Here is a 26,389-nt window from a genome sequence, read left to right as displayed (position 1 = left end):
AAAATGTTCATTCATTGAGATGTCGTCTCATATACATTATTGATTTAATGTACATGGTGCCATGCCGGATTTGGAGAAGTCGTATCATGTATTTTGATGAGGTGGTTGATATGATGTAGTGCCATGTTTGGAAGAGTCGTCTCATGTAAATTGTTTCGACGGTTAAGATAAAGTCCTGTCAGACCTGGAGAAATCGTCGCATTTATGTTATTTATTTTGTTTAGATAGTCCCGTGCCATATTCGAAAAAGACGTCTCACGTACATTGATTAGATAATAATTTTATGGTGTTGCGCCATTGGTTGAAAATATCTCGTATATTTTAAAGATGGTTTAATATTTGGAGACGTCGACGCATGTATATCATATATATTGTTAGCATGGTGTTGTTCCAGATTGAGAGAAGTCGTATAATGTACATTGATAAGATTGTGTATATGTATTTGTGGTTTGAGAAGTTGTCAAACTTATATCTTATCGAGCCAGATTTTGAAAGTTGTCCCACGTATATTGTTTAAATCATTTAGATGTTTTCCTACCGAGCAGTTGTCTCATGTTCCTTGCCTAGATAGATTGAATGGTGTCGCTCCAGATTTGAAAAAAAGTATAGATGAGTTATTTCTTGTCCTGCCTTATTAAGACTGGGCGTCCGATACATGTTGATAACACTGTTTGTTGGTGCCAGGCAAGAGTTGAAGAAGTCGTCTCATGAATGTAATTATTCCCCCCGAAAAACGATGTTCGAAAGGGGTTTATCGGAGTCGCCCTGTGATCGGTCGGTCGGTTTATCGCAATTGTCCGTGCCTGGAGCCTAACTTAAAAACAACTGGATGGAATTTAATTAAACTACGTACAATGATAGAACGTTACGATTAAAAGGGCAATGTACAGCAACAATAACTAATTTCAGCCAGATACGGAGCAATCGTTCTTGGGTTTTGTTTTTATTTGTCCAGGGTCTAACTGAAAAACTACCAGATGGTAGATTAATTAATTGTATAAGTTCATACAATGATAAAGCACAATGGATGGAAGTGTTCAAGAACCATAACAGTTTAAGCAAATTATTGAGCATTTTCCTTTGCTGTGCTTTTTTCGAACTTTTGTCTAGACAATATCTTGAAATTACTTGATTTAATTTGTGGAAACTTCACATAATGGTGAATAAGAATCATAACTCTATTTTAGCCAGTTACAGAGTAATTGCCCAATGGCTTAGGAGAAAAAGACGGTTACCAAATTATATAGATCGATAAAAATCTCTCTACAGAACAAATGTAATGGCTTTTTCCACATAAATGATCTACATAGAATAAAGCCATGTAAAAGTCGAAAGCTTTATAATTTTCATTGGCCTACAAAGAATTACGAACACCGATTATGTGTATGTACCGTTGAGTAAAATGCTAGGTAAAAGCTCAATGTTCTTACCAATCTATTGGTCAAGGGATATAACTTATTATAGATCTCTTGTTATTGAGAGAAAACAAGTATGACACGTACTTAAATCAGTATAACTATATTAAATACTTCATTTGTTAAGGGCAATGAATAGCTTCAGGTCTTAACCTAGCACATGTGAAGAAATCAAGTCACATTTGCCTTACAGTTTATTAAAATCAAGCAAAAACACTAAAACTAAACATAAACAATTTAACTAAAAACTAACCATAAGTACAACATAAAATAGCAAATGTGTAACACGAGGGTCATACTGGTTCTATATTGCTCGCCTGAGTAACATTGCTCTTCGAAACAAACCTTTTAATATTATTGGATGAATATTGGGTGTAAATTGTGGAAATTGGTGAGCCAGCAAGGAGTTTTAAGTGTTTGACATAATCAACGAATGTTTGATAGCACATGAACAAGTATCAAAATTAAACATGTATTTATGTAGAAATAAACACAATCTGATCAAATGTCACTGCATATGGACCAAACTTGTGACCCCTTGAGAGTAACGAAGCTTATCCTTTTATATATCTTGTAACCTAGCTTTTTACTGCACATGGGCCGGTTTCTTAAGGTTTTTAACGGTGTCTTTGACAACTATGGACTCAGAAGTATAAGCTAACCAAGTGTGGACGATTGAAGGATGGACAAAGGACATTTAACGTATACTAATAACTTCCAAAATGAAACAACGAAACGAATGCAAGCAATACAAATTAGGTTGAAGAATGCCAAACTATATTACTTTTCTATTCCACATGAAGTCAATTTTTGTGCTTACATACAAGTGTTTAGTTTATACCAGGGTTCAGTGAATTGGACAATTATAGTTTTAATGCAAAAATGTATGCTCGCATTTAAACAAAATACAACAACGTGGTTTAAAACAGCACCCTCACAGATTTACCGTTTTGACCAAAAAACAAATGTCTTGGAATGAGCCAATTTTTGCGTGATTATTTGCAAACCAGTGATATGAGACTGCTGACAAAAGAACAGATCGCAGTTTTTCATATTTGCGTAAAAAAAGGTTTTATTACTAAAAGCTGATTCTGAGACAAAAACTAAAAGAAAAACTGTCAATCTGTAAGGGTGCAGCTCTAACCTAATCTTAGTTTCTTGATCGGAGAAGAAGTCGTTACATGTTGATAAAAAACATACTATTAAAACGAAAAAATTAGTATTATTTATATGACAACAGATTCTCTAAACAAACTTTGATTAGAAACACTTTAAGCGTTTGTGAACATTTAAATGTCGATACTGTTTTTCTTTGTTCAAGTGCAAACGGTTTTGGAATATGTCTCGTACAAAATATTGTTGTATAATTTATACAATTAACTATTATATCAAAGATGATTTAAATTATTATTATATTATGTTGTGCTCGCATCAAATATTATAGAACCATTTAAAAGAAAGAATAATAATAATAATAATAATAATAATAATAATATTAATAATAATAATAATAATAATAATAATAATAATAATAATGATAATAATAATATATTTGTATAAGGGAAAAATCATATTACATTTCAAAACATAATAAACATGTGCAACCATTCTTCTAAATGTTAACTCCTTACGTTGAAGACCTTAATACAATTAAACCGTGTTACAAATAAAATGTACAATGTTTTTCATAAAAGGCTATAAATAATAATTTATTCATGCGATTTTTTCAAGAAAATAATACGTAACAGTTGACACTAAGTCCGACGTGCTCAATCCCAATATACAAAATATGGGAAACAAATTGTTCAAGGAAACATGCACTAAATTAACAAACATAATATGTACAATGTTCATTACACAGTGTTCCTTAACTGCAGTAAGGTCATACCGAATCGTTTCTATGTTAAACGTCCGCGGTCGGATAGGTTTTTGGCTACCCGATCGAAAAGAACAACACATTTTATATGATCAAATATCTTGCCGCATACTTTTAATTTCTTTTTACTATAATTCCGACTACAGAACACAAGTGTAAATAGCATGATAGCCTTTGATATAAAACAAAGGATTCATTATGTGAGATTTCCATGATCAACACTTATATGTTGTTTAATTCATTTTGCAATGGAAATCGATCTAACAATTGTGAATTGTTCAGAATGGACTAAGGGGGCTCTGGCTTCGATATTCTACATATTATGTAACTCATTTAATATTCGTTTGTTATCGGGTTGTTGTTTTTTATTTCAGGATAGCTTGAAATTTTTCAGCTAAGGTTTTTAACTCTAAACATAAAAACAATTCAATATGGGCTTATACTAAAGCGATCTAAACGAACGTTCGAAATTCAAAACAATTAGATCGCAAATAGCTTACTGCCATATATTTCTCACAACATACATCATTGAAAAACGCTTTTGCTAACTAAAACTTGGTGAAAACTCGAAAATCAAGTTTCGGTGTAAAACGTATACACTGCATTTACAAAACTATATCACTGAAATAGTTGAAATAAAATCGAATATACAACTGTTACTTAATCCTGTTAAAACATTTCTGTGCATGCATACAAATGTTAGGGGCGTACGGGGCTCTAGTTCTTTTCAAATTGATCTTTTTGCTAAGTTATGACTAAAGCCGGGTCCTACATAAACAAAAAGCAACAACATCGTTTGACCCTTTTTATCTTTTGATTGGAGAAGAAACTCAATTCCATCTAACTTGAAAATAAACAGAAGTTGTCACTTATTAATGAAAACATACTTTCAATTCGACAAAAGTCTGTATTATTGAAATAGATACAGATCCGCCAAAATATCTTTAAAACTCTGTTTAAAAATATTTGAAGCATTTATGAATATAAAACTATCGATAGCATTGCATTTTTTTCTGGTATTTTGTGCAAATGATTTAGGACTATTTTTAGTGAAGAGATAAGATTTGTATAATATATGCAGTTCACAAAAACTTGCATCGAAGAACAAAACACTATTTGAAAAAAATCATAAGCCTTAACTGCTCACAACTCCTTACACTATATAAGCAAAAGATGGTGATGCCCCATAAAACTTGCTCTATCACAATCAATGAAACAATGTCAAACAAACATTTCTAGAAAAACATGAACTTAAATATCAAGGAAATGATGTGCAGTTTTCCTCCCATGCAGTAGCAATAAATCGATCTAAACGAATATTTGAAATTTTAGATCGAAAAAAGCTCACTGCCATAAATTTCAAAAAACACATATCATTAGATCTCGCTTTTATCAACTAAAACTTGAACAAAATCGAAAAGTAAGTTTATGCTGAAAGCGAATACACTACACTCATAAAAAACATATCACTCATATTAATAAAAAATACAGAAAATACAAAAATAATTTCAAATACAAATAAGCCATATCTTCATTACGATATAAAACAAATCATTTGATTTTCTTCATATTTTGTCTTATTTCAATTTACGTATTTACAATAGAACATCACTTTAAAAGCTGCATGCAACAAAGCTTTGGCGCAGTGGTGGTTAGTGGTACGCCGCATCAGCTTTACAATCAGCTGACATGTTGTTGTTTTTGTTTATGGTGGTTTCTTGGGGCATATTTGACATGCATGTTTGGGTCTTCGGTGAATGCATACATCCAAACCATCACCGTGTTTCTCATCGGTCAGAGGGCGTTGACCATGTTGCCTTTGATGCATTAAATCTGCAATAAGATGATTGGCGTATCTGTTCAATACTAATTTGAACATTCTGCGGTTGATGTTTTGAAAAAAACGATATTACTCTGCTACACAGATTTAACACACTCCGCACAGATCACAAATTGTTCTAAAATAAATTATGTTAATTTATTTTCGAGAACATCACTCAAGCTCAATCGGCAGTATGTTTCGTTAAAATATGTTTATACAATATATGTGAAGAGAGTTATAAAGTATTAACGTCTGCTAAATCATTTTCATTGGCATAATGAGCGAGAGTTTAATTTTGTGCTGCGATGGAAACAGGAGCATCCGGAAAAAGTATCTGACCGGCTTGATGGCCACCAACAAAGTCCATAGACGACCAGTGGTACTGTAGTTTGTTTAATATTCTTAAGTTGCTGTGTGTTAACTTGTATTCCATGAAATACTCATACAATATTTGTATAATTTGCATAACGAGGTTGCTTACATGTGTTGTATTCACCTGTTTCTGTTCCATACTGTCTTGCAATCTCTTTTCCCAAATTATCATCATCCAGGTTGACAGTAGGTTTACCTACAGTCCAATAAAGGCCAAACTTATATGAATGTAGTTTCTATGTCAACTCGGTTCATATACACATGGACAATTAACTAATATATTAATATTGACTTAATGTTTATTGTCCATGTGTTGCTTTAATAGTGTTTGCATAAGTTGCGTTGTCTCATTGCCATATGATATCATCGATGTTTATAACTTCCTATGTTTTTGTGTTTTTGCTAAGGGGCACCTAACTCGAGCAGTTCATTTGAATTAAGACGGCGTTTTATTCACTTTAAACAAATGAAAGCGAAGCAAAAACACAAGACTTATCCTAAATGTAACTATGTATAACAAGGGTTACTTATGTGTTAGATTTCTTCTATCCGAAAGTACTTGCCATCATTATTATGGAGTGCTTGGTCCATCTGCAGATACGCATGTGTTCGAACAACACTGTCACCGACTTAAAAATAAAAAAATAAAACAAATTTCATTCAAGTTTACTTTCGAGAACCATAGTGTAATCGCAAATAATCGAGGGGGTAAATGTTAATCTAATATACAAATCAAATTAAAAAAAGAAATACTAATACGCTTTATTCTATTTTGAACATTCCGCGGTTGATGTTTCAAAAAAGGACACGATTCTACTCTACTACACAGATTTAGAACACTCCACACAGATTTTAAATTGTATTTGAATAATTTAGGAAAAAGAGTGTATAGTGTTAGGGTAAATGTGATAGTATTCTCTCACACGCAAATTTCTTTCTTTTTTATAAATAGGCTTTAATAAAACAAAATGACAAAAGTAATTATTCAATACGGCAGACTCACGGCACTAATACTTACCACTTTCATGCTGTGGAGAAGCATTTCTGTGACCTCTGTTGAACCTGGCGGCTTGGGCTACAGGTACTATAATGGAATTAAACATAATATAATGAGTAATGAATATTATATATGTCCTATGTATAATTCGTATGATAATTCCTTACTGTAAAGACCAAACTTGTCTGATGAAACATTTATTGGTGTGTGTTGAGTTAATTGTTTTCAAGACGTTCCATAAAAATACTATTTAATAGTTTATAGGACCATTTACAGATTTTCTGCAACATCAACCAAGCTCTATTAACAGAATGATTAGTTAAAATGTGTTATTACAGTGATTGAGAAGAAAGTTATATTAACGTAAGCGAAATCAATCTTGCTGATATGATGTTGCGCGAGAGTTTAATTTTATGCTGCAAGGGAAACAGGAGTAAAAACACCTGTCCGGCTTCGTGACTGGTGACCACCAACCAAGCTTACATACGCCCAGCAGTGTTGAAGCTTATTTGGTATTCGTATGTTGGTGTTAACTTGTATCCCATGAAATACTCATACAATATTTGTATAATTTGCATAACGAGGTTGCTTACATGTGTTGTATTCACCTGTTTCTGTTCCATACTGTCTTGCAATCTCTTTTCCCAAATTATCATCATCCAGGTTGATGGTAGGTTTACCTACAGTCCAATAGAGGCCAACTATACATGAATGTAGTGTCTATGATAACTCGGTTCATATACACATGGATCATAAACTAGTATATGAACATTGACTTAATATGTATTGTCCATGTGTTGTTTTAATAGTGTTTGTATAAGTTGCGTTTTTCCGTCGCAATATGATATCATCGATGTTTATAAACTTAACATCCTATGTTTTTTTTCTGTTTTTGCTAAGGGGCTCCTCACTCAAGCAGTTCATTTGGATAATGACGGGGTTGTAATCAGTTTAACCAAATGAAAGCGAGGTTTATCCTGAATTTAACTACATGTATGTATAACAAGAGTTACTTATGTGTTAGATTGATTGTATCCGAAATAACTTGCCATCATTATTGAAGAGTGCTTGGTCCATCTGAAGATACGCATGTGTTCGAACAACACTGTCACCGACTTAAAAATGAAAACCAAATTTTAATTGTTATTCAAGTTTACTTTCGAGAATCATATTGTAATGGTTAATACTCGAGGGGGTAAATGTTAATCTAATGTGCAAATCAAATTAAAAAGTAAATACTAATATGCTTTATTTTATTTTGAACATTCCGCGGCTGATGTTTGATGTTTTAAAAAGGACACGATTCTACTCCACTTCACAGATTTAGAACACTCCACTCAGAATTTAAATTGTATTTGAAAATGTATGATAAAGAGTGTATAGTGTTTGGGTAAATGCGATAATATTCTCTCACACGCAAATTTCTTTTTTTTTATGAATAAGCATTGATAAAACAAAATAACAACAATAACTAGTCATAACGGCAGACTCAAGTCACTAAGACTTACCACTTTCATGCTGTCGAGAAGTTGTGTTGTGACCTCCGTTGAACCTGGCGGTTTGGGCTACAGGTACTATAATAAAATTAAACACAATATATTGAGAAATGAATATCATATATGTCCTATGTATAATTCGTATGATAATTCCTTACTGTAAAGACCAACTGGTCTGATGAAACATTTATTGGTGTGTGTTAAGATAATTGTTTTCAAGACATTCCATAAAAATATTATTTAATAGTTTATAGGACCATTTACAGATTATGGGCAACATCAACCAAGCTCTATTGGCAGAATGATTAGTTAAAATGTGTTTTTACATTGAGTGAGAAGAAAGTTATATTAACGTTCTTGCTGGTATGATGTTGCGCGAGAGTTCGGTTGTGTGCTGCGAGGGAAACAGGAGTACTCGGAGAAAAAACACCTGTCTGGCTCGGTGACTGGTGGCCACCAACCAAGCTTACATACACCCAGGAGTAATGTACTTTGTTTGGTATTCGTATGTTGGTGTTCACTTGTGCCCCACGAAATACTCCTATAATATGTGTTTAATTTGCATAAAGTGTTTGCTTACATTTGCTGGCTTCGCTTGTTTCTGTTTCAGACTGTCTGGCATTCTCTTTTCCCAAATTATCATCATCCAGGTTGACGGTAAGTCTACCTACAGTCCAACAAAGGTCAAATATATATATATTAATGTAGTTTCTGTGATAACTCAGTTCAAATTCACATGGATCATAAACTAATTTATAAACATTGACTTAATGTTTTATGTCCGTGTGTTGTTTTAATAGTGTTTGAAAAACTTGCGTTGTCTCCGTGCCATATGATATCATCGGTGTTTATAGACTTAACTTCCTATTATTATTTTTTTTGGCCACCAAGCTCCTCAAACAAGCAGTTCCTTTGAAAAATGAAAGCGTTTTATTTGAAAAACTGTAAGCGAAGCAATAACAAAATGCGTAGGCTGAATGTAATTATGTATAAGAAGGGTGACTTATGTGTTAGATATCTTTCTCGAAAATACTTGCCTTCATTGTTGTTGGGTGCTTGGTGCATCTGAAGATGCGCATATGTTCGAACAACACTGTCACCGCCTTACAAATGACAACCAAACTTTAATTGTTATTCAAGTACAATTTCGAGAACTAGTTTTGTATCGTAAATGATCGAGGAGAGTTTAGTCTTATAAACAAATCAAATTAAACAAAAGATAACTAATTTCAAGAAAATGGCTTGTAAAAGAAATAAAATTTATGTTGTGTGTCTTCACTGGAGATAAGTTGGATAACGAGATCCAACATTGATCAATCACAACATGTCTCGCGCTAGTTCCACGCTTTGTCATGTCTTACCATATCTGTTCGGTCTTTGATGGTCGATGTTGTTACAGCCATTATCAACTAGGTGATTCTGTCTTCCAATGTTTCCGCTGCTTTCAACGGGTGCTGAAGTATTGTTTTCATGTTTCGTTTAAGGTATTCGACAGTTAGCATTAACCATATTATTAATTTGATTTCTATTGATCTTAAAAGTATTCTCCAAACCTCATTGATAAAAGGTTTTAGGTACATTTTTGTCCTATATGTTAACTAAAAATGAAAAATAACTTTTTTTCAATATGTTTTGCAAGGCCCAAAATGTAATGCTGAAAAATAAGTTTTTGATCCTTCTTTTTTCTCACACTTCAAGCGAAATCAGTTTACTATTGCTTTACCAGGCATAAAATGTTTATCTTTATGAGGTTAAATACACTAAAGCTGTCCTAAACTGTACTAGTATCCCAATATTAAACATGCAAATTAATTAGAATACTTGCCATCGCTGATGGTTCTTTGTACGTCGGCTGGATTGTCAAAATGGTCATCAATTATTGCATTTGACCCTGGTTCGTCCTCCCTAGCGTCAGCTAGCCTAGCATTAGCTATAATACGAGCAAAATGTTTACATTTTATCTACTACATCCTACCTGTTATTAAAGGCATGTACGAGTTCATTAAAACAAATTCATTTTCCGTTATTTTACAAGAGCAATACATATTTCAACATATTTTTACTTTTATTTGGACAACTTGAAATCGACTCTGACTCTTGATCTAGTCCATCAATTTTGAACGTACGTCTATTTTATTGCCTAGTTTTCTTTTTGATAAAGAAATATACTACTTGGGTAAAACAAATGTTTATTATTACCATGTGCATATATATTAAATAGATAAATACAATTGTTGCAAACTTAGTAATACCATAACAATATCATATTTAAACTTACGGCTTCCATTCAATGTCACATTCTCGTTTACACGAATGTCTCTTCCGTGCATATTCCCATCGTCAGTTGAAGAGTTGAATCTTGAAAGCGTGTCATCTGTAAACAAGTGATAAATGAAAATGTCACACAATCTGTAAATATATGATGTAAAATACATACGATCTTGAGACATACGAGGTTAATACATACGAGGTTATTTCAGAAACTATTTTATTAAGATATTTTTTAAGTATTACCATAGTGGTCCGCTGCATTCACGCTCGGCTAAAATTAAGCGATACAACTAATAAAACAATGTTATTTTAAGACACGTTATATATGATTTAATTAAATAATGATTTTATAACGTGTTTTACATGAAATCAATACCGATAACATTATTAGAATAGTATTCAACAGTCCACTAACATTAAGACACAAAGTGCCGGTTTTTTAGAACTTTATTTAAAAAACCTTGTTAACGAAATCGTTTTCTAAAGGTGCACTATGTCATGATGAACTAATTTGTTTAAGTAAAAAAATAGTTGTGAAAAGTACCACGGAATTCACTTTTGTCCATGAAACCTTTAGAGTATAACATACTTGAAAGTTTTCAACGACCACAATTTGTGTTTTAAGGATAGATTGGACAGCTTACGTATATGCAAGGCAAACCAACGACCCCTTCTTCATCGTGTGTGTCATTATTTCTGAAAGGCCCCGGTAGTGCTGGTTCGAGTCGTCCACCACTGGGACCGTAATCAGCTGGATCGTCAATGGGGAAGTTCCCTAAGCCTTCGCTGGTTTGTCCCGAACAAAGTGCTTGATCTAAATAAATAAGAGATACACCTCTCATAAAGTGTTTGTTTTACCATTGACAAATACAGGGACAATTAATCAGTTCTTTTATTCAGAAGAACAAAAAATGGTTTCATGGGAAAACTGACTGATTTTAGATATGTGAAATAACCGTATTGGCTCACCTGTGTGCGGTCTTTGTTGTCCTGAATTGTTTCCGGCAACAGATACAGTAGCTTGACCTAACTCTGAATGGAAATTGCACGCAGGTGATAGTTGTCTGTGGATTGCTTTCACGTCGTCGCCTACTTGCCAATTACTGTACCTTACTTTGCAGGAAAAGCATCTTGTGGCATCTTGTCCATGGCTTCCCTCGTGATAAAATCCATTTAATGCTAATATGCAAGCACTTCCTTTACCTTTGTATTCATAAAAGGACATAAACCTAAACCATTGCCATTTATTTTTTTCCTCTTCAGTGAGAATTTCCCCACGGTTGACGGCGTCGAAATATGTAGAAAGACCAAATGCTTGCAGTTCATGTTTGTCGATCATGTGTACATTGTTTAAATTTCTTTTTACCTCTAAATAGCATGGATCCTTTGTTTCCTTAAAATGAAATGGATATCGCGGAATTTTCTTTGCATAGATGTGTTGCATTTCGCCGGAATTGTCCTCGGTACGTTCGTCCAAATCATTTTTGATATTCGCTACTTTTTCATTACATTGAAACGGTTCAGTAATGTGTGTTTCTTCATCGATTTCAATTGGTGTTTGTTCTACATTTTTTTGTTGTGATAAATTATTCTTTACTAGTTTGAATATGGATTTAATGACTGTTTGGTCATCGTGTTCGCCTGAAGAAGTGTTGTTACTGGTGTCTTTTTGAGATGCTAAGTTCTCATACTTTATTTCATCTGAATTTTGCTGCAGATGAAAATGGATGTTTTCGAAATTGTTGTTGTCCCCGATACTGATATTATTCCCCATTTCGATTGTCAGATGTATTACTTGTGGTGACGTATACACGTTAATATGTGTTTTTGGTTTGCTGATTCTGGAGAACAAATGACCATATTTTAACGGTTTTCATACATAATGATTCTGGTTAAGGTGTTTTTCAGATTCATAATTTACAAGAACTAAACATTGAACAGAAACCTGCACGCTGAATTTTACTAGAATAATTTGATGATCGTTGTATACATCTCATCAGTTAAGTGTGTATAAATATAGTCATGAATAACCATGCATAATATTTAATGACATTTTCATATCATTTTTTTTTTCAAAAATCTGGACACAGCATCTTCACTAAAAGTTTATATTAAAACTCACAAATTAAGCCACAAATTTATTAAAGGGCTTATTTTTCATATTCTAGATTTTCAATATCGCCACACATATAAGATTATCGATAGCAATTCTAGTTAAACCCAAAACCATTAAAAAAATATTCTTGAAAACTGCGGTTTTTTACCTGTGAAACAGATAAATATGTGACCACAAATATGAACGCCCGAGGTGAAATTGGCACAACAAAACGCATGTTTGCTATATGTTCTTTCTTAACAATAATCGAAGTGGTGAATACCGACACCGAGATCACCGACCATCACTTGCTTTCGGCTTAAGTGTGGTAAATTGTCTGACATTCTTTTTGTTGTACTGTTTAAGAACATTAATAATGGAATCGGCGATGTAGACGACCTCACTTTTTATATATCTTGCCAAAGCAGTAATCAAACGAATATTTGCAACTTGTTCTTTACCATAAACATCTATAAAAGTCAATTTATACGATTTAGTAATTTTAATGCAACGTATGGCTACGGCCACAAAATGTCGCGAAAAGCTAAGAAATGTTAAAAGTAGCCGACAAATATACAAGCAAAATGGTATATAAACAGAAAAACTCAAATTTTATAATTGTATGATTGTGATAACTAGAATACAGTTTTGTATATCATTGCAATGCCCTTTAATAAAGTTATGACCAGATGTTTATGAAAAGTTGAATGGGCAGAATATCCGCGAAAAGCCGCTTATAAAACATATTTACGAGAACATTTTGATGACTCGATTGAAATCTGTGTATTTTTTTATGATTGGTTGAGGTTTTAAGTGCCGTTGTGCTGTCACGAAAGACCGAAATTATAAGAACAGTTTAAACACATTATAAATTTGAAACAAAAATTAGAAATATACAATAATTGTTTTTCATCGCATTTAATAACCATTAGTCTGTCAAAATTAGGAAATGCCAACATCATTTAAACTACTTTGTGGATCGTAGCAAACATGTATAATTCGTCATTTTCCTTTTCAAGCGATTTTCTTCAGCTGATAAAAATTTGAAAACATAGACTAACATGAATTTCCGTGAAATATGTAAGATAATTGTACTTTGCATGCAGAGCCAAGGGTAGGTGAACAGCTGGTAATTTACGTGAACTATGTTAAACGCGTCACATTGCAGATTCTTATAGATCAATATCATCGAAGTTGTTTAATAATAGTAAATTATTCATTGACCACACAGTCGGTCACTCATTTCTTAGTAAATGTAACATTCAATCATTGACATTTCATAGCTGTTGGACTGTTTCAGCCATCGCGAAAATGGTCAGTTTGAAACGGACGAGGACAACTGATAAAGTGCCTACCAGATAATAAGTGACAATGAAGATCACATTTCTGTTAATAACACATACATGAAAACGACTCAAAAGAAGAGTACAATTCAGCTGAAGTCGGCTAAACGTACTTGAATGAAAGGAAAGAAAATTATCGGCAGGAAGAAGAATTCAGCGATTATTGAAACGAGCAAGTACTTGCAAAAAGAACTGCAGAAAGAAATAGTCGTGGTGGTAAACAAAAAGCTGGAGCACAAACACATGAGGCGTTTTGGCAATGGTAGATATAATATAGACCGCGTGATCAGCCACCACATGTTCAAACAACACGTGGTCACATAAACAATGACGGCGAGAGCAGACGATTGGTCGAAAGTCAGAGCGAGGGTCGTGACATAGGAGCACATGGTATACCATGGTAAGAATGCACCAATCAGCGATGAGACGGAAACCCCCGGATATGACTTACTCTCCGATGCGTCAACCGACTAGGGATTCGGCCAAGGCATACCAAATGACTACTCATATAGAACCACGAATATAAAAATTGTAACGTGAAACATTGCTGGGCTAAACAAACACTGTGAAAATATTTGATTGAAGAATTTTTTAAGCTCATTTGACGTTATTTGCATTTGTGAAACTTGGAGTAAAACTAAGGGCGAATTTGATAACTTTATAGAGTCACATTTTCACTTTGATTGTATTAGAACAATGACCGATAATGCTGTACGAAACACTGGGGGAATCAGCGTTTTTATAAGTAGTGCTCTGTTTAAGTTGAATATTATTGAACGTATATATACGCATTATAACGACTGTGTTGTATTACATATAAACTTGTCTTTATTGCATGATTGTAAAGATGTTATTATGTACTTCACATATATTTTGCCTGAAGGATCCACAAACTATAATCGAATGACTGAGAAAAATGGTATTTTGCAATTGTTTGACAATTTTGAAACCATTAAGCTTGATTATCCGGATAGTTAATTGTTTTTGTCCGGGGAATTTAATTCACGTACGAGAGACTTTTTAGATTTTATCCCAAACGATAATCTTGACTTTATATTTTGTGACGTAGAATACGAGGGAAGTAATTTTGAAATTCCACGAAACAACACAGATATTATTCGAGGGAACAATGTTGGTAAAACATTAGTGAACTTTTGCTGTATTTATGATGTGCATCCATTCAATGAAAGATTCCCAGGTGATATACGGGGAGAATATACTTGCTTTTCAAACGACGGAGTTAGTACCGTTGATTATATGATAGCCTCTTCTGGGGGTTTTCAATATGTTACGGATTTTTCAGTCTTGAATAAGGACGAATCTGATCAATTTCCTATCTCATGTAAATTGAAATTTAAAGCGAAAGATATGGTACAAAGAAGAGAACTGCTAGATGATATAAGTAGTAGAAGTAGTAGTAGAACGAAAACAGAATCATACTGTTGGCGGAGTTCGTTTAAGGATATTTTTGCTAACAATGTCCGGCATTTACTACAATTGCACGCACATGCAATATTACAGTCTTTGAATGAGGGTGTTAACCAATATATAAACAAGTTAACAGCACTATATTATGAAGCTGGGGAATGTATGAAATTTAGAGCAAAATACGTGTCTGATCAACCTCCGTGGTGGGATGACGAGTGTTTCACCTTAAAACAACACAAAAATTACGCATTACGCTCATTTCGCCGTTCAAATAATATGTATGACTTAAGAATATGTAAAGATAAACGCAATGCGTATAAGACCTGTTGCTTTATGAAACAGTACGACTATCAACGTAGAAACAGATTGAACCTTGTAAACAGTCCTAATCCCAACTCTTTTTGGAAACAACTGAAATTTGGTATAAAGGAACCAAAGACTGTGTGTGGTTTGATTATTTCAAAAAGTTTACTATATGACGATAACGCTGTGTTAGTTGATCCTAATACTGAAAATATTCACAATTCAATTGATCATAGTGTTAGCCCACTTAACGATCCGCTTACCTTAAATGAGGTAGAACTTGCTACTTCTAATCTTGTTAAAAATAAAAGCTGTGGATTAGATGGAATCCCTTCCGAGTTTTATAAATACACTTGTTCTGATATAGGACCTTTTTTGCTACACTTATCTAATAGCATTCTGTCGACTGGCATTTTTCCTGAGTCTTGGGGGCAAAGTATTATATGTCCTGTGTACAAATCTGGACCCAATACTGTACCAGGGAACTTCCGGAGGATATCTATAACTAATACAATGTACAAAATATTTTCAGGTGCCATTAATAAAAGGCTATATAATTGGGCTGAAGACAACTATAAAATTGATGAATGTCAAGCTGGGTTTCGTCGTAATTACTCGACAGTCGAAAACCTATTCTGTTTACAAGCCATGGTGCAAAAATATCTATCAAAAAAGGGAGGGCGCTTATACTGTTTATACGTAGACTTTCGTAAGGCTTTTGACAAAATAAACCACGTTAAACCGTTCCAATCACTCCAAAATATAGGCATACATGGTAATTTTTCTCAAAGTTATGTATCACGATTTAATTACATGTGTTAAAACACCAGTTGGGGCAACAAACTTGTTCCCATGTAATGTCGGTACAAGACAAGGAGGCAAGTCAAGTTCGACAATTTTTGTCCTGTTCATTAATGAATTATCAGCCCTTTTACGAGAAAATTGTGGTTCTTGTATTTTCATTACTAATGACATGCCAGATATTATTTTCCTAATGTTTGCAGATGACGTAGCTAATTGTGCGGAAACGGTTTTTAAATTGCAACAACAATTAAACGTAATAGATAGTTTTTGTTCAAATACCGGTATGGAGGTCAATCTCAAAACAGGGTTTCCGATATTTTAAATTAAGGAAAACTTTCTCTAAATTTGTTAATGGTCATTATAATCTCATATCAAAGTACAATAGTAGTCTTAAATCGCTCATTGCTGATGGTATTGCTCATCCCGATTTTTATGGTGATGTTTTAAAGAAAATTCGTAAAACTAAAATATTTCCAGCAGGCAGTTGGGCAGATAGACTTAATGAATTACTTGGATTTTATTTAAACCGTGGATATAAAGGCAATATTTTGAAGAGCACTTGCCTTCTTGTATTTGAAGATGAATACCTGAAACAAAATATTGGGTTGAATATAGCATCCTTTCATAACTAAACTTTCAGTGCTTTGATTTTTATGAAGAATTTGCTACTGCATGTTATCTTTAAAACCGTTTTTGGCGAACACGTGTTGACTGACTCCGAGTGTTTTGGCTGTGACTTAAATTTCTTCAAATATTTTACGTTTTCAAATCATTTGGAAGGAGAGAATAGCATATACTAGTCGCTTTTATTTTTAATAATGTTTTTCTTTATTTGTTTACAGTTTTAGTACTGTGATTATGTTATGTTTTATTATGAAACTCTATGATCACACAGTTTTAAACCTTTTAAGGCAGACTGTGTGTGAAGCTTTTGGTTTCTAACGATGACTGCATCGTATCTTTGAAAAGTATTTGCATTAGGTGCTCTGAATTGTTTCCCTCCGTCTGCAGATAGAGTTGGAATCTCTAATCATTGAAGTACTTGGGGTTTACCTTTTCGTTTTTTATTATTATTTGTTTTATTGATAAGTTTCCTCAAGTTAATGCATACATTGATAAGATTTATCTTTTGCGTTTTATCTTTTATTAAGAATTGTTGGGATAAGAGTGAGGTTTGTGCACATAAACTGGTTTAAACCCCCAGTAAATTTACATTTTACTGACCGTTCCAAGGCGGTACCTAACAATTCTTGATAAGCATACCAATTATTTATAAATATATATATAGTATTTATGCACTGTGCTGTCTGTAGAGTTGTGTGCTGTTCTATGTTTCTTGTTTTTGAATTTGTGTTCTATGTCTTTGCCTATGCCACTAAACCGGGTTTATGTTTAAACTTTTTGCTACTGAGCATGTTTCTGTAGCTTTTTGCATATATATTGATAAGACTGAAATAATTGTTTTTAGAAATGGTGGCCCTTTACAAAATAATGAGAAATGGTTCTTTCGTGGCGTAAATATAAAAACAACATCTGTTTATAAATACATGGGTATATTGTTTAGTCCACAGTTGTCATGGACGCCAGCACAAGACAAACTAGCAGCTCAAGCTCAAAAAGCTATTTTTGCTATTAAACGTTACCAGAAACCTTTTGGTTATTTTCCAACAAAAGAACTATTTAAAATGTTTGACACTATGATAAACCCATTCTATGTTATGGGTCCCAGATTTGGGGCTATACATTCTGTCCTAAGATTGAATATGTACAAAACGATTTCTGTAGGAAGCATATTGGTGTTAATAAAAGCACTAATACATGTATGATTCTTGGTGAATGAGGAAGATTGCCTTTATGTATAAATTATTTTTCTAATTGTATTAGATATTATTGCAAATTATTACAACTTTCTAATAATAGATACCCTAAACAATGTTACTTAATGCTCAAGTCGTGAGATGAAGTTGGACGCACTTGCTGGGCAACTTATATTAAGGATATGCTTTTTATGTATGGCTTCGGTTATATCTGGATATCTCAAGATGTTGGCGATATATCTATATTTATCAGTGTTTTTAAAAGGAGAATTATTGATTGTTTCAACCAAAACTGGCACGATTCTATTAACAGTTCAAGTCGGTGTTTTCATTATAAAGAATACAAAACCTTTGCTTAATGTGGAACGTTATTTATCTTTAGACTTACCTTACAAACACAAAATAGCTTTTAGATGTTCAAATCATAAATTGTTAATTGATACTGGTAGGCATAATAATATCCCAAGAGAAGAACGCGTTTGTCGGTTTTGTCTAGAAAATAATAACATTTTTGTTTTAGACTGTGAATACCATGCATTCTTTATATGTTGTAAATATAATGATATACGAACGCAATATTTATTTAATTGGTATTCTAATGGTACTGAATTAGAAGATTTTTATAGGTTATTAAACACAAATCAATCTGAAGATTTACGAAAACTAGATTATTATGTATACCATCTCCTTCTAAACATTAATTGTTAAGGGGAAGTTATCATGATTTTTATTTACACTTTGCTTGTATGGATTAATTACCCTGACACAACTCATGCCTTTCTTGTATGTTATGTATTTTGGGCCAGTGGCCTTTAATTACTCAATAAACTGTTGACTTGACTTGAATTGGTAGATGAACGAAATGTATTTAGTAAGTCTAGTTGATAAGAAAGGTGTCCCGATGCGTATAGTTAACTCAGATAAGAGTAAGAAAAGGCCAACTTTACAGGTTTTTTTTTATAATATTAACTCAGAGAAGGTAAAGGTTTGCAAGTCACTTTTTCTATCAACTTATGGCCTGTAGGAAAACATGATGTACGCTTCGGTACAGTCTTGTGACAAAGAACACATAATGTTTAGGACAAGTTCAACTGATAGTACACGCGGAATTTCAACAGCTTCTTAAGTTGATGAGTGTAATACAGAGGAGTATATTCAAAAGCTTCCTAAATTATCATCTCATTAAGTACTGTCCGATAGACTCCGACATGAACTACCTTCAGACAGAGGATTGGTGCATTCGTGATGTGTACAGAAATTGAGACAAGAAAAAACCTAAAGTAGGCATAACTGAGTTCAGACCAATGCGACACGTGTGCTGGCTAACTGACAGGAACAGTCACAGATGAATTATGAGGAACTGTGAGTCGTAAGGATGGAGCCAGGGGTGAGAAAGCAAGTGATAAGACAAACGAGGAGAACAAAAAAACACCATAGTTTTCAGCATGTTTTTGCAGAGCCTGTTGCTTTGTCCGAATCATTGTTATTAATTGTAATGAAATTAATTTTCTCTGTAAATCTGTAATATGGGATAAATAACATTGTTTGATACAGTGTTATTACACATGGTGCTGTTGTTTTATACTTACTGAGTCATAATCATTCGAAGTTTTAGTCAGACACAACTGCAGCTATAAGCAAACTAACCATTGATTTGTTATTTTATGCAACTTTTTTTGTGATCAGCCGATAAAAAGTACTGGTAGGTATTGACTATTACATTTTAGAATAGTAAACACGACAAAGTAACAGTAATTATCAAGACAAATCCCATTTATTGACACGTCATAATTCGTCAAATTATAAGTTATATATTTTTTCCTGCATTATATATGCACAGTTGCCATGAGTGTCATTTAATTGTAAATGGTTATATAGTGGTATACTGTCGGTACTAAGTTGAATTTCTATATGCCTAAGTCTAGTCAGACAAGTGCTTATTTGAGTTAATTATTTTACATTTTATTATTACATTATCTCCATTGTTCCCTTTTGTTGTTTGAATGTAACTGTGTATGTACATTAAACTTGATTTGAAGCATTGCGAAAAATGTCAAATAAACCACATTATAGAAACCATAAAGCCAAACAACCCATTGTGCTGTTTTTATTAAGGATACTTAGTGCCAAATGAAAAAACATTCGGAGCTCATTAAACCAATGTCCAAATCTAATAAAACTTACTGAGTACCAAATAGGTCATATTTTGATAAATAGTAAGTACTTTCAGAGCCAAACAAGCCCATTTGCAGCTATAATTTAGCCTACTCAGTGCCAAATTAACCACTGGTTGGCAACCATACAGGCCAATCAGAGCCAAAATATGCATGTGGAGCTCTAATTAAGCCTATTCGGTACCAAATTGTTCCCAGTTGTGGCAATAGTAATTCCCAATCATAGCCAAACATGCTCATGTGCATAGAGTTTTAGAGATAAATTATATATGTAAAGCATTATAATCTAGATATCCACTAGGGCCACTACCATGTATGCTAAAAACATACCTTTTTTCATGTGTCACATTTGTTCTGTAAATAAGTATATACCCATAAGACAATAAAATGGAAATGCTTTTAGTCTAAACGTGTCAGTATTTTATTTGTTACATAACATTAAATGCCTTTACTGATTGTCAGCAAAACAATGTTTGTATTCCAATGGAAGATATATGACACAGGTTTTTACTCTTAAGTATGTAGCACATGCACACCCTCTACAAAGCTTCTACAAAGTATGCCCGTTTTAATCCAGGTTTTTTTTTCGCTTTAAGTATCTAGGTTGGAGTAATGTACAGCTCAAAGACCATTTATTTTTGTTATACTGACTTCTTTACTAGTGTTGGGACTTAAAGGCCCAGACCACAGAAATAAACTTCAAAACATTAGGAATGTTCAAATAACGCCCCCAATAACGAGGTTAGGAGCATTAAAAATGTCCAAATAAGCAATCTATGGCCCAATGAGCCATCCGATGTGCAAATGATATAAACATTCTTGTGCAATGTATGTGCTAAGTCAATTAAAGAAATTAATATATTAGCATACAACCAATAAAATGTTTATTTTTCCATTTAAGCTTACCTGTGTTTACCTGAGTTAATTGCGTAAATATCTAACTGTTTTTTTTTTGCGGGGAAAAACCCTGCTTAAACCGAACAAGTTTTGTTTTCAATTCCGACTACCCACACGATAGTTATACGAGTATATTAAGGTGTCACCACAGACAGCGTATTGATAGTGAAAATGTAGTTGATACAAAAGATTAACATCAATATTTAACTTTAGATTTTCAGTATATAACGATAACACTATCGAAACAAGAAATTGGGTGGGAGTTTTTCGTAGAGAAGACATGTGTTTTAAAATCTTGTTTTATGGTAAAAACACTTTGATATGCATAGGTATTTTTTGAGATAAATGACTTAAACTGCATTGGAAGTCTAAATCCTATCAAGAACATTTTGCCTGTGCATAAGGACAAAGCGTTGCTAAGAGTCTGAGGTTGTGAAAAAGCATCCCCTTGCTTTTGAATAATAAAAAAATGGAGTCCTTTCAAAATGTTCATTTTATGTAGCCAATATATGTTATTTTATATATAAATGTACTAGACAGATGTTTTAATTTTGAATATGGCTTTATCACGATTTGGGCAAGATTAAGTAAATGTTTCGCTTTTAAGGCATTTGTTTTAAGAATAAAGATAATTTACAAAATTATACATATTTGTACACAATTCATTCGGAACGTATGTAATTTAATTAAAATGAATCTCTCTTGAATTATTCTTAATTAAATAACAAACGGAAATAAAGCTCCATGTTCTTCAATAAAAATAACTGCAACAATGCCTAAACACAAAATATTTTTATTTGGCCTTTCCAATACATGTACACTCTTTATACAACGTACGGATAATGTTATTTATCAGATTACATGTGTTGTGTGTGGAGTTAATGGTTTTGTCTCTCAGTTTATTACTATGTAAGAAAACAACATAAAACTCTAAAGACTCCATTGTCAAAATGTTCATATTAGAAAGAACTTAATATTATATGTGTTTGGAGTTCTACTTTGCATAGAATAAGCATATTTTGAATTGTCTCCATGCCTGTCAAAGTTAATTTTTTCACAATAAAAAACTTATATAGTATTTGATAGATTAAATCATAACCGATTACTATTAAAGCATACTTTGAGAATCTCGGTGGCAAATAATTTATGTTAATATTTTCATGAATTTCTTTTTGTACACTGGACACGTTGTGACACCTTAACACAATTACTTAATGACATTTAAAACGTAAAAAACAATACTGTGGTTTAAAGAAACGCTATTATTTTTAATTATCTAGTATAAAAAAATATTTCATATATAGGAAACGATGAACTAACTTCGTCGTGTTTAACTTTCAAACTAATTGTTCATGAAGTTTAATGAAAACCATTGTGATCTGTAGAATTTCTAACAAGAATGGCGTGAACTGCTTCAGTTCAACAAGTTTAATATGAATTTAGGAGCACACCATCAACTTGTTAGCAACGATGTTGTTAGGGTTAAAGACATTTAGAAACATGCGCAATGCACAACAAAGGTTACCATCACTCGGACTAAGTAAAAACCAACTGTTGGGAACAACTTGTAAATAGTCAATAAAATATAATATACTTTGTTATGAAATTAAAAAAGACATTTATCTCTGTAAAAGGAGAAAAATAAGACCGTCTTTTATTGGGTTAAAGAGTAGTTTAAAATTTGCTTGGAATATTTATGAAAAATCAAATATTAAAGATAAAGAACTTAATAATTGGTCAGTTGTAAAATTGTTTATCTGTACCACATACGTTTTAAAAACAGTAAAAACTAATATACTTTGTACAAGAACATACTGTAAATATTTTCTTTACTTTTTTCACCTCGTTTCTTTGTTTATAAATATACATATATATATATATATACATTTATATAATTATATGTGTGTTCGCCTTGTTAGTTATGTCAAACTTGTTTTAACATCTGAAATAGAAATAAAAAGACAAGGATGTAATATAATAATTCAACTTATAGGTGATGTTTCGTTTTTAAATGGTATCATATTGATACAATTTAAATGTAATACACTAGTATGTAGAAAATTCCCTATATATATGAAAATGTTTTGTGAGGTATGTTCCTGTGGTGTGCGCCTACATGGCCTATAGAAAGATTCGCCTCTGTTATGCACAAGTCAATTGTAACCACGGCCCCCTCCCCCCCTCCCAGGTCCGGGGGTATACCGGGGATAGCTGGGGGAATGGGCTGTGTTTTTACCTTTCAGGTGGCCCCGCAGAGCCGGTTGAATGCGGTGGTTTTGTCTTCGCTTTAAATATGGCGGGGAATGGGCCTTACCTAGAGTCCCTGGGGTGCGGGGGCATTTGGCGGGGATTTTACCATCTGTTCGTCCCCGCAGGACGGGATTTTAGCCGGGGTTGGCTGGACCAGAACTCAAAGTCCCCGCTATTCTCCGGACCTGGGGGGCCGTGGTTACAATTGACTCGTGCATTAGTTTAGCTGTGTTAAAATGTCAGAAGCTCAAGCAAAACTTAGTGGTCAACAAAATAGTTTGTTAAATGAGAAGGCAGTATTTTTCAAGTTTTCCAATACATTTATTGCAGTAAATAAGCAATCAGCCGTGATTGATTTTAACCAGGTGAATGTGTTTATATGGTGAATGACCCAGTTGTGGGTAGTTTAGAACATATCACGTAGACCAATAAAACTAGATATCGATGCGTCGCATCAAACCATTCAGTTTGTAAGTTAATTATAACAATATTTATGTATTACATAAAATCTGAGAAAAAAGACTGCCTGTTCAATATAAAGTTTAAACAAAAACACATAAGATATACATATTTTACTTTCCACATACTTAATTAAGTTAGAAATTCCTAGATAACAATACCTTGATCTTCAACATGTATATAAACACAAACATAGATATATCCAAAATCCAAGATAAGTTATACAATCTATTTAATCAAGGCTGTTTGCGTAATAGTTTATAGCTAGCGAGAAAAATGTCAGCTTTTCCATGAAATATCACTAATTTAGTTCCGTGTCTGGCAGGTAAAACAACCACTGGCTTATACAAAATATAAAATAATTTGTACATCTATATTGTGATGGTATGTTTAATAATTAATTGTTTGTAAATACTACTGAACTTGTGAAGACCACCTTAAACAGTATAATTAGAAATAATACTCATTAACAGTAACGTTTTAATTTAGAAACTCGTTCCCGCAAAAAATGATTATCGATTCCACCCGTGAGATTATCACGGCAGATTAGGGCGATTACTGTTTAATTGTCCGACGAAGACGAGCACGGACATCCCTAACGTCGTTTTCACTTTCGATGTTGAAACAAGAAATGTTTAAAAAATGGAATTAGTGCCGTCTAATTCAGAAAACACTTGAGAAAGGAATTGTTTATTTCACTTCCAATTACTCGTGTTTACAAGCAATAGCCATTCAAAAACAATTCGTTAGGTCTCAATTAATTTACCTTTCTGACTTCCTGCTACACTTGTTTGGAATATTCCGAAACAGTAACAACCTTTTCGCATATTTGCTCAAAACAATTGCTACGAATACTATTTTTATATCAAATAATTCTTAAGTTGAACAAAACCAGTTTGTAACAAAATGTTGTCTTCTTGACTTACTTCACCAATTCCGTTTACCTTAATCATTTTCTGATCAAAGCAGGGGTGTTCTCAAAGCAGTTAGTGAACTTGTAGAAAGGGTTACCAGTCACTAAATTTGATTGGTATATAATGTATTTCACATTGAATATACAAGTCGGAGCACACATTTGTTGCATTTAATTTATAATCCTACGCCTTTTGCCATATTCTCATAAACTTATTCAATAAAGGGGCATTTGAGAGAATAATGATTTCAATCGGAAATCCAACAGGTTTGACCTTGGAATTAGTACGTTTTTCTAGAAAAAAATCAATAATGGCCGACCAAGGAGATGTTCAAACAACAAAGGGATATGTTAGACCAAATATAGAATGATGGGCTTACTATTACCACTTGCTTATGTGACGCGTTATTTATTTACTTGAAAGGTTTTTTAGAAATTTACGAAGGAGTAAAAAGGTTAATAATGTTGAACTAAATGGAGATTTATTTCATTTATATCATTTATCATTTATTTCCGTTGGTTTGGTCTGCCATTTGACAGATACGGAGATTTTTGTTTTTAAAAATCACACGTGCGAAGTGGAATATTAAGAACACAAATCCTTTATTAAATTTCTTTTAAATACAAATGTACAAAGAAGTCTGAATCTGACTAAACATAGGCTGATAATATATAAGACTTTCTTAACTCAGTATATTATATTTATAAACGTCCTTACTTATTATTAGATGTTTCAAACCACGGACATATGGTTAATATGCTTAAACATGGTTGTGCAGGAAAACTGCTGACATTTGCTGTGTGCCCATGAAGGGCAGACATTTAAATTTTAATCATATTTTGTTTTTCTAGAGGACAACAGCTAGTATGGTACCAAAATTCCTTGGCTTGTTCTTATGAGAAATGGCAGATGAGTTATATCTTATTGAGAAGACTAATTGGACGCCAATTTGAGAGTAATTCAAGATCTTTACCTGGCTTAGGTATAAGAGAAATAAGACCTTGCTTTGGAGCTCAGTAAGTGGTTGAGTTTCGAAGGAGAAGTTTACAGATTATACAATATGCTCTTTTCATATATCTCAAAATACATTATAAAATTCGACTGTTAGTGCATCTGAACCAGGGCTTTTATTTAAGTCTATATCTTTTAATGCATATGTGTATTCAGAATCAGATAACAAACCTTCACATTTTAGTTTTCTTCATTTTTAAATGATTTTAGAGGAGCATCAAAAAAGTTGATTTCACTATTGTTTTGCGTCTGTTTTTTTTTGTATAAATTTTCAAAAAAATGTCGTTGTTCGGTTAAAATATCTTTAATATCGGTTAAAATAGTTTGTTTTTCTTTAAGTTTTGTAATTATTTTTTTTTGTTCATTGTGACGTATTTCAAGATTTGCAAAAAAAATACTTTTTTTTTCGCTGTGTTCTACATATTGTGCTTTAGACCGTAGTAGCATTCCATTATTTTTTCTGCTGTAATTATATCTAATTCCTGATGAAGCAAAATTATTTCTTTATCATCACTGGCATTGTTATTTGAACTTCCATTTTCTTGTTGTTGTTTTTTTTATTTTTTTTCGATTGGTTCATTTTCTTTCTTCTTTTTTTCATTTTTTTTTTAATGTAAGTGGAGTATTTAATTAATAATAAAATGT

General features: G+C 32.9%; 1 protein-coding gene across 16 annotated transcripts; it reads right to left on the bottom strand.

Moving 5' to 3' along the window:
* Nucleotides 1-1,596: 1,596 nt before the first annotated feature.
* On the bottom strand, nucleotides 1,597-24,711 carry LOC128237124 (uncharacterized). Of its 16 annotated transcripts, XM_052952374.1 has the most exons (18): nucleotides 24,586-24,706; nucleotides 20,544-20,567; nucleotides 16,786-16,809; nucleotides 15,299-15,339; nucleotides 11,219-11,642; nucleotides 10,894-11,063; nucleotides 10,493-10,520; nucleotides 10,257-10,352; nucleotides 9,804-9,908; nucleotides 9,340-9,432; nucleotides 8,559-8,645; nucleotides 7,991-8,056; nucleotides 7,532-7,597; nucleotides 7,076-7,162; nucleotides 6,504-6,569; nucleotides 6,049-6,114; nucleotides 5,595-5,681; nucleotides 1,597-5,124 (listed from the first exon to the last, which is right to left on the bottom strand). In XM_052952374.1, the coding sequence occupies exons 2-18, from the start codon at nucleotides 20,551-20,553 to the stop codon at nucleotides 4,997-4,999; spliced, it is 1,644 nt and encodes a 547-aa protein (XP_052808334.1). In that variant the 5' UTR covers nucleotides 20,554-20,567; nucleotides 24,586-24,706; the 3' UTR covers nucleotides 1,597-4,996. The 16 variants fall into 16 exon arrangements, 15 of the variants coding, with proteins under 15 accessions (XP_052808334.1, XP_052808328.1, XP_052808324.1 ...); XM_052952368.1 differs by lacking the exons at nucleotides 15,299-15,339; nucleotides 24,586-24,706 and adding an exon at nucleotides 23,981-24,504 and having other exon boundaries at nucleotides 11,219-12,090; XM_052952364.1 differs by having other exon boundaries at nucleotides 11,219-16,809; nucleotides 24,586-24,692.
* Nucleotides 24,712-26,389: the final 1,678 nt, after the last annotated feature.

The sequence above is a fragment of the Mya arenaria genome, chromosome 6 (assembly GCF_026914265.1).
Source record: "Mya arenaria isolate MELC-2E11 chromosome 6, ASM2691426v1".
NCBI classification, from domain to species: Eukaryota; Metazoa; Mollusca; class Bivalvia; order Myida; family Myidae; genus Mya; species Mya arenaria.
This window is presented reverse-complemented; position numbering and strand designations above follow the sequence as displayed.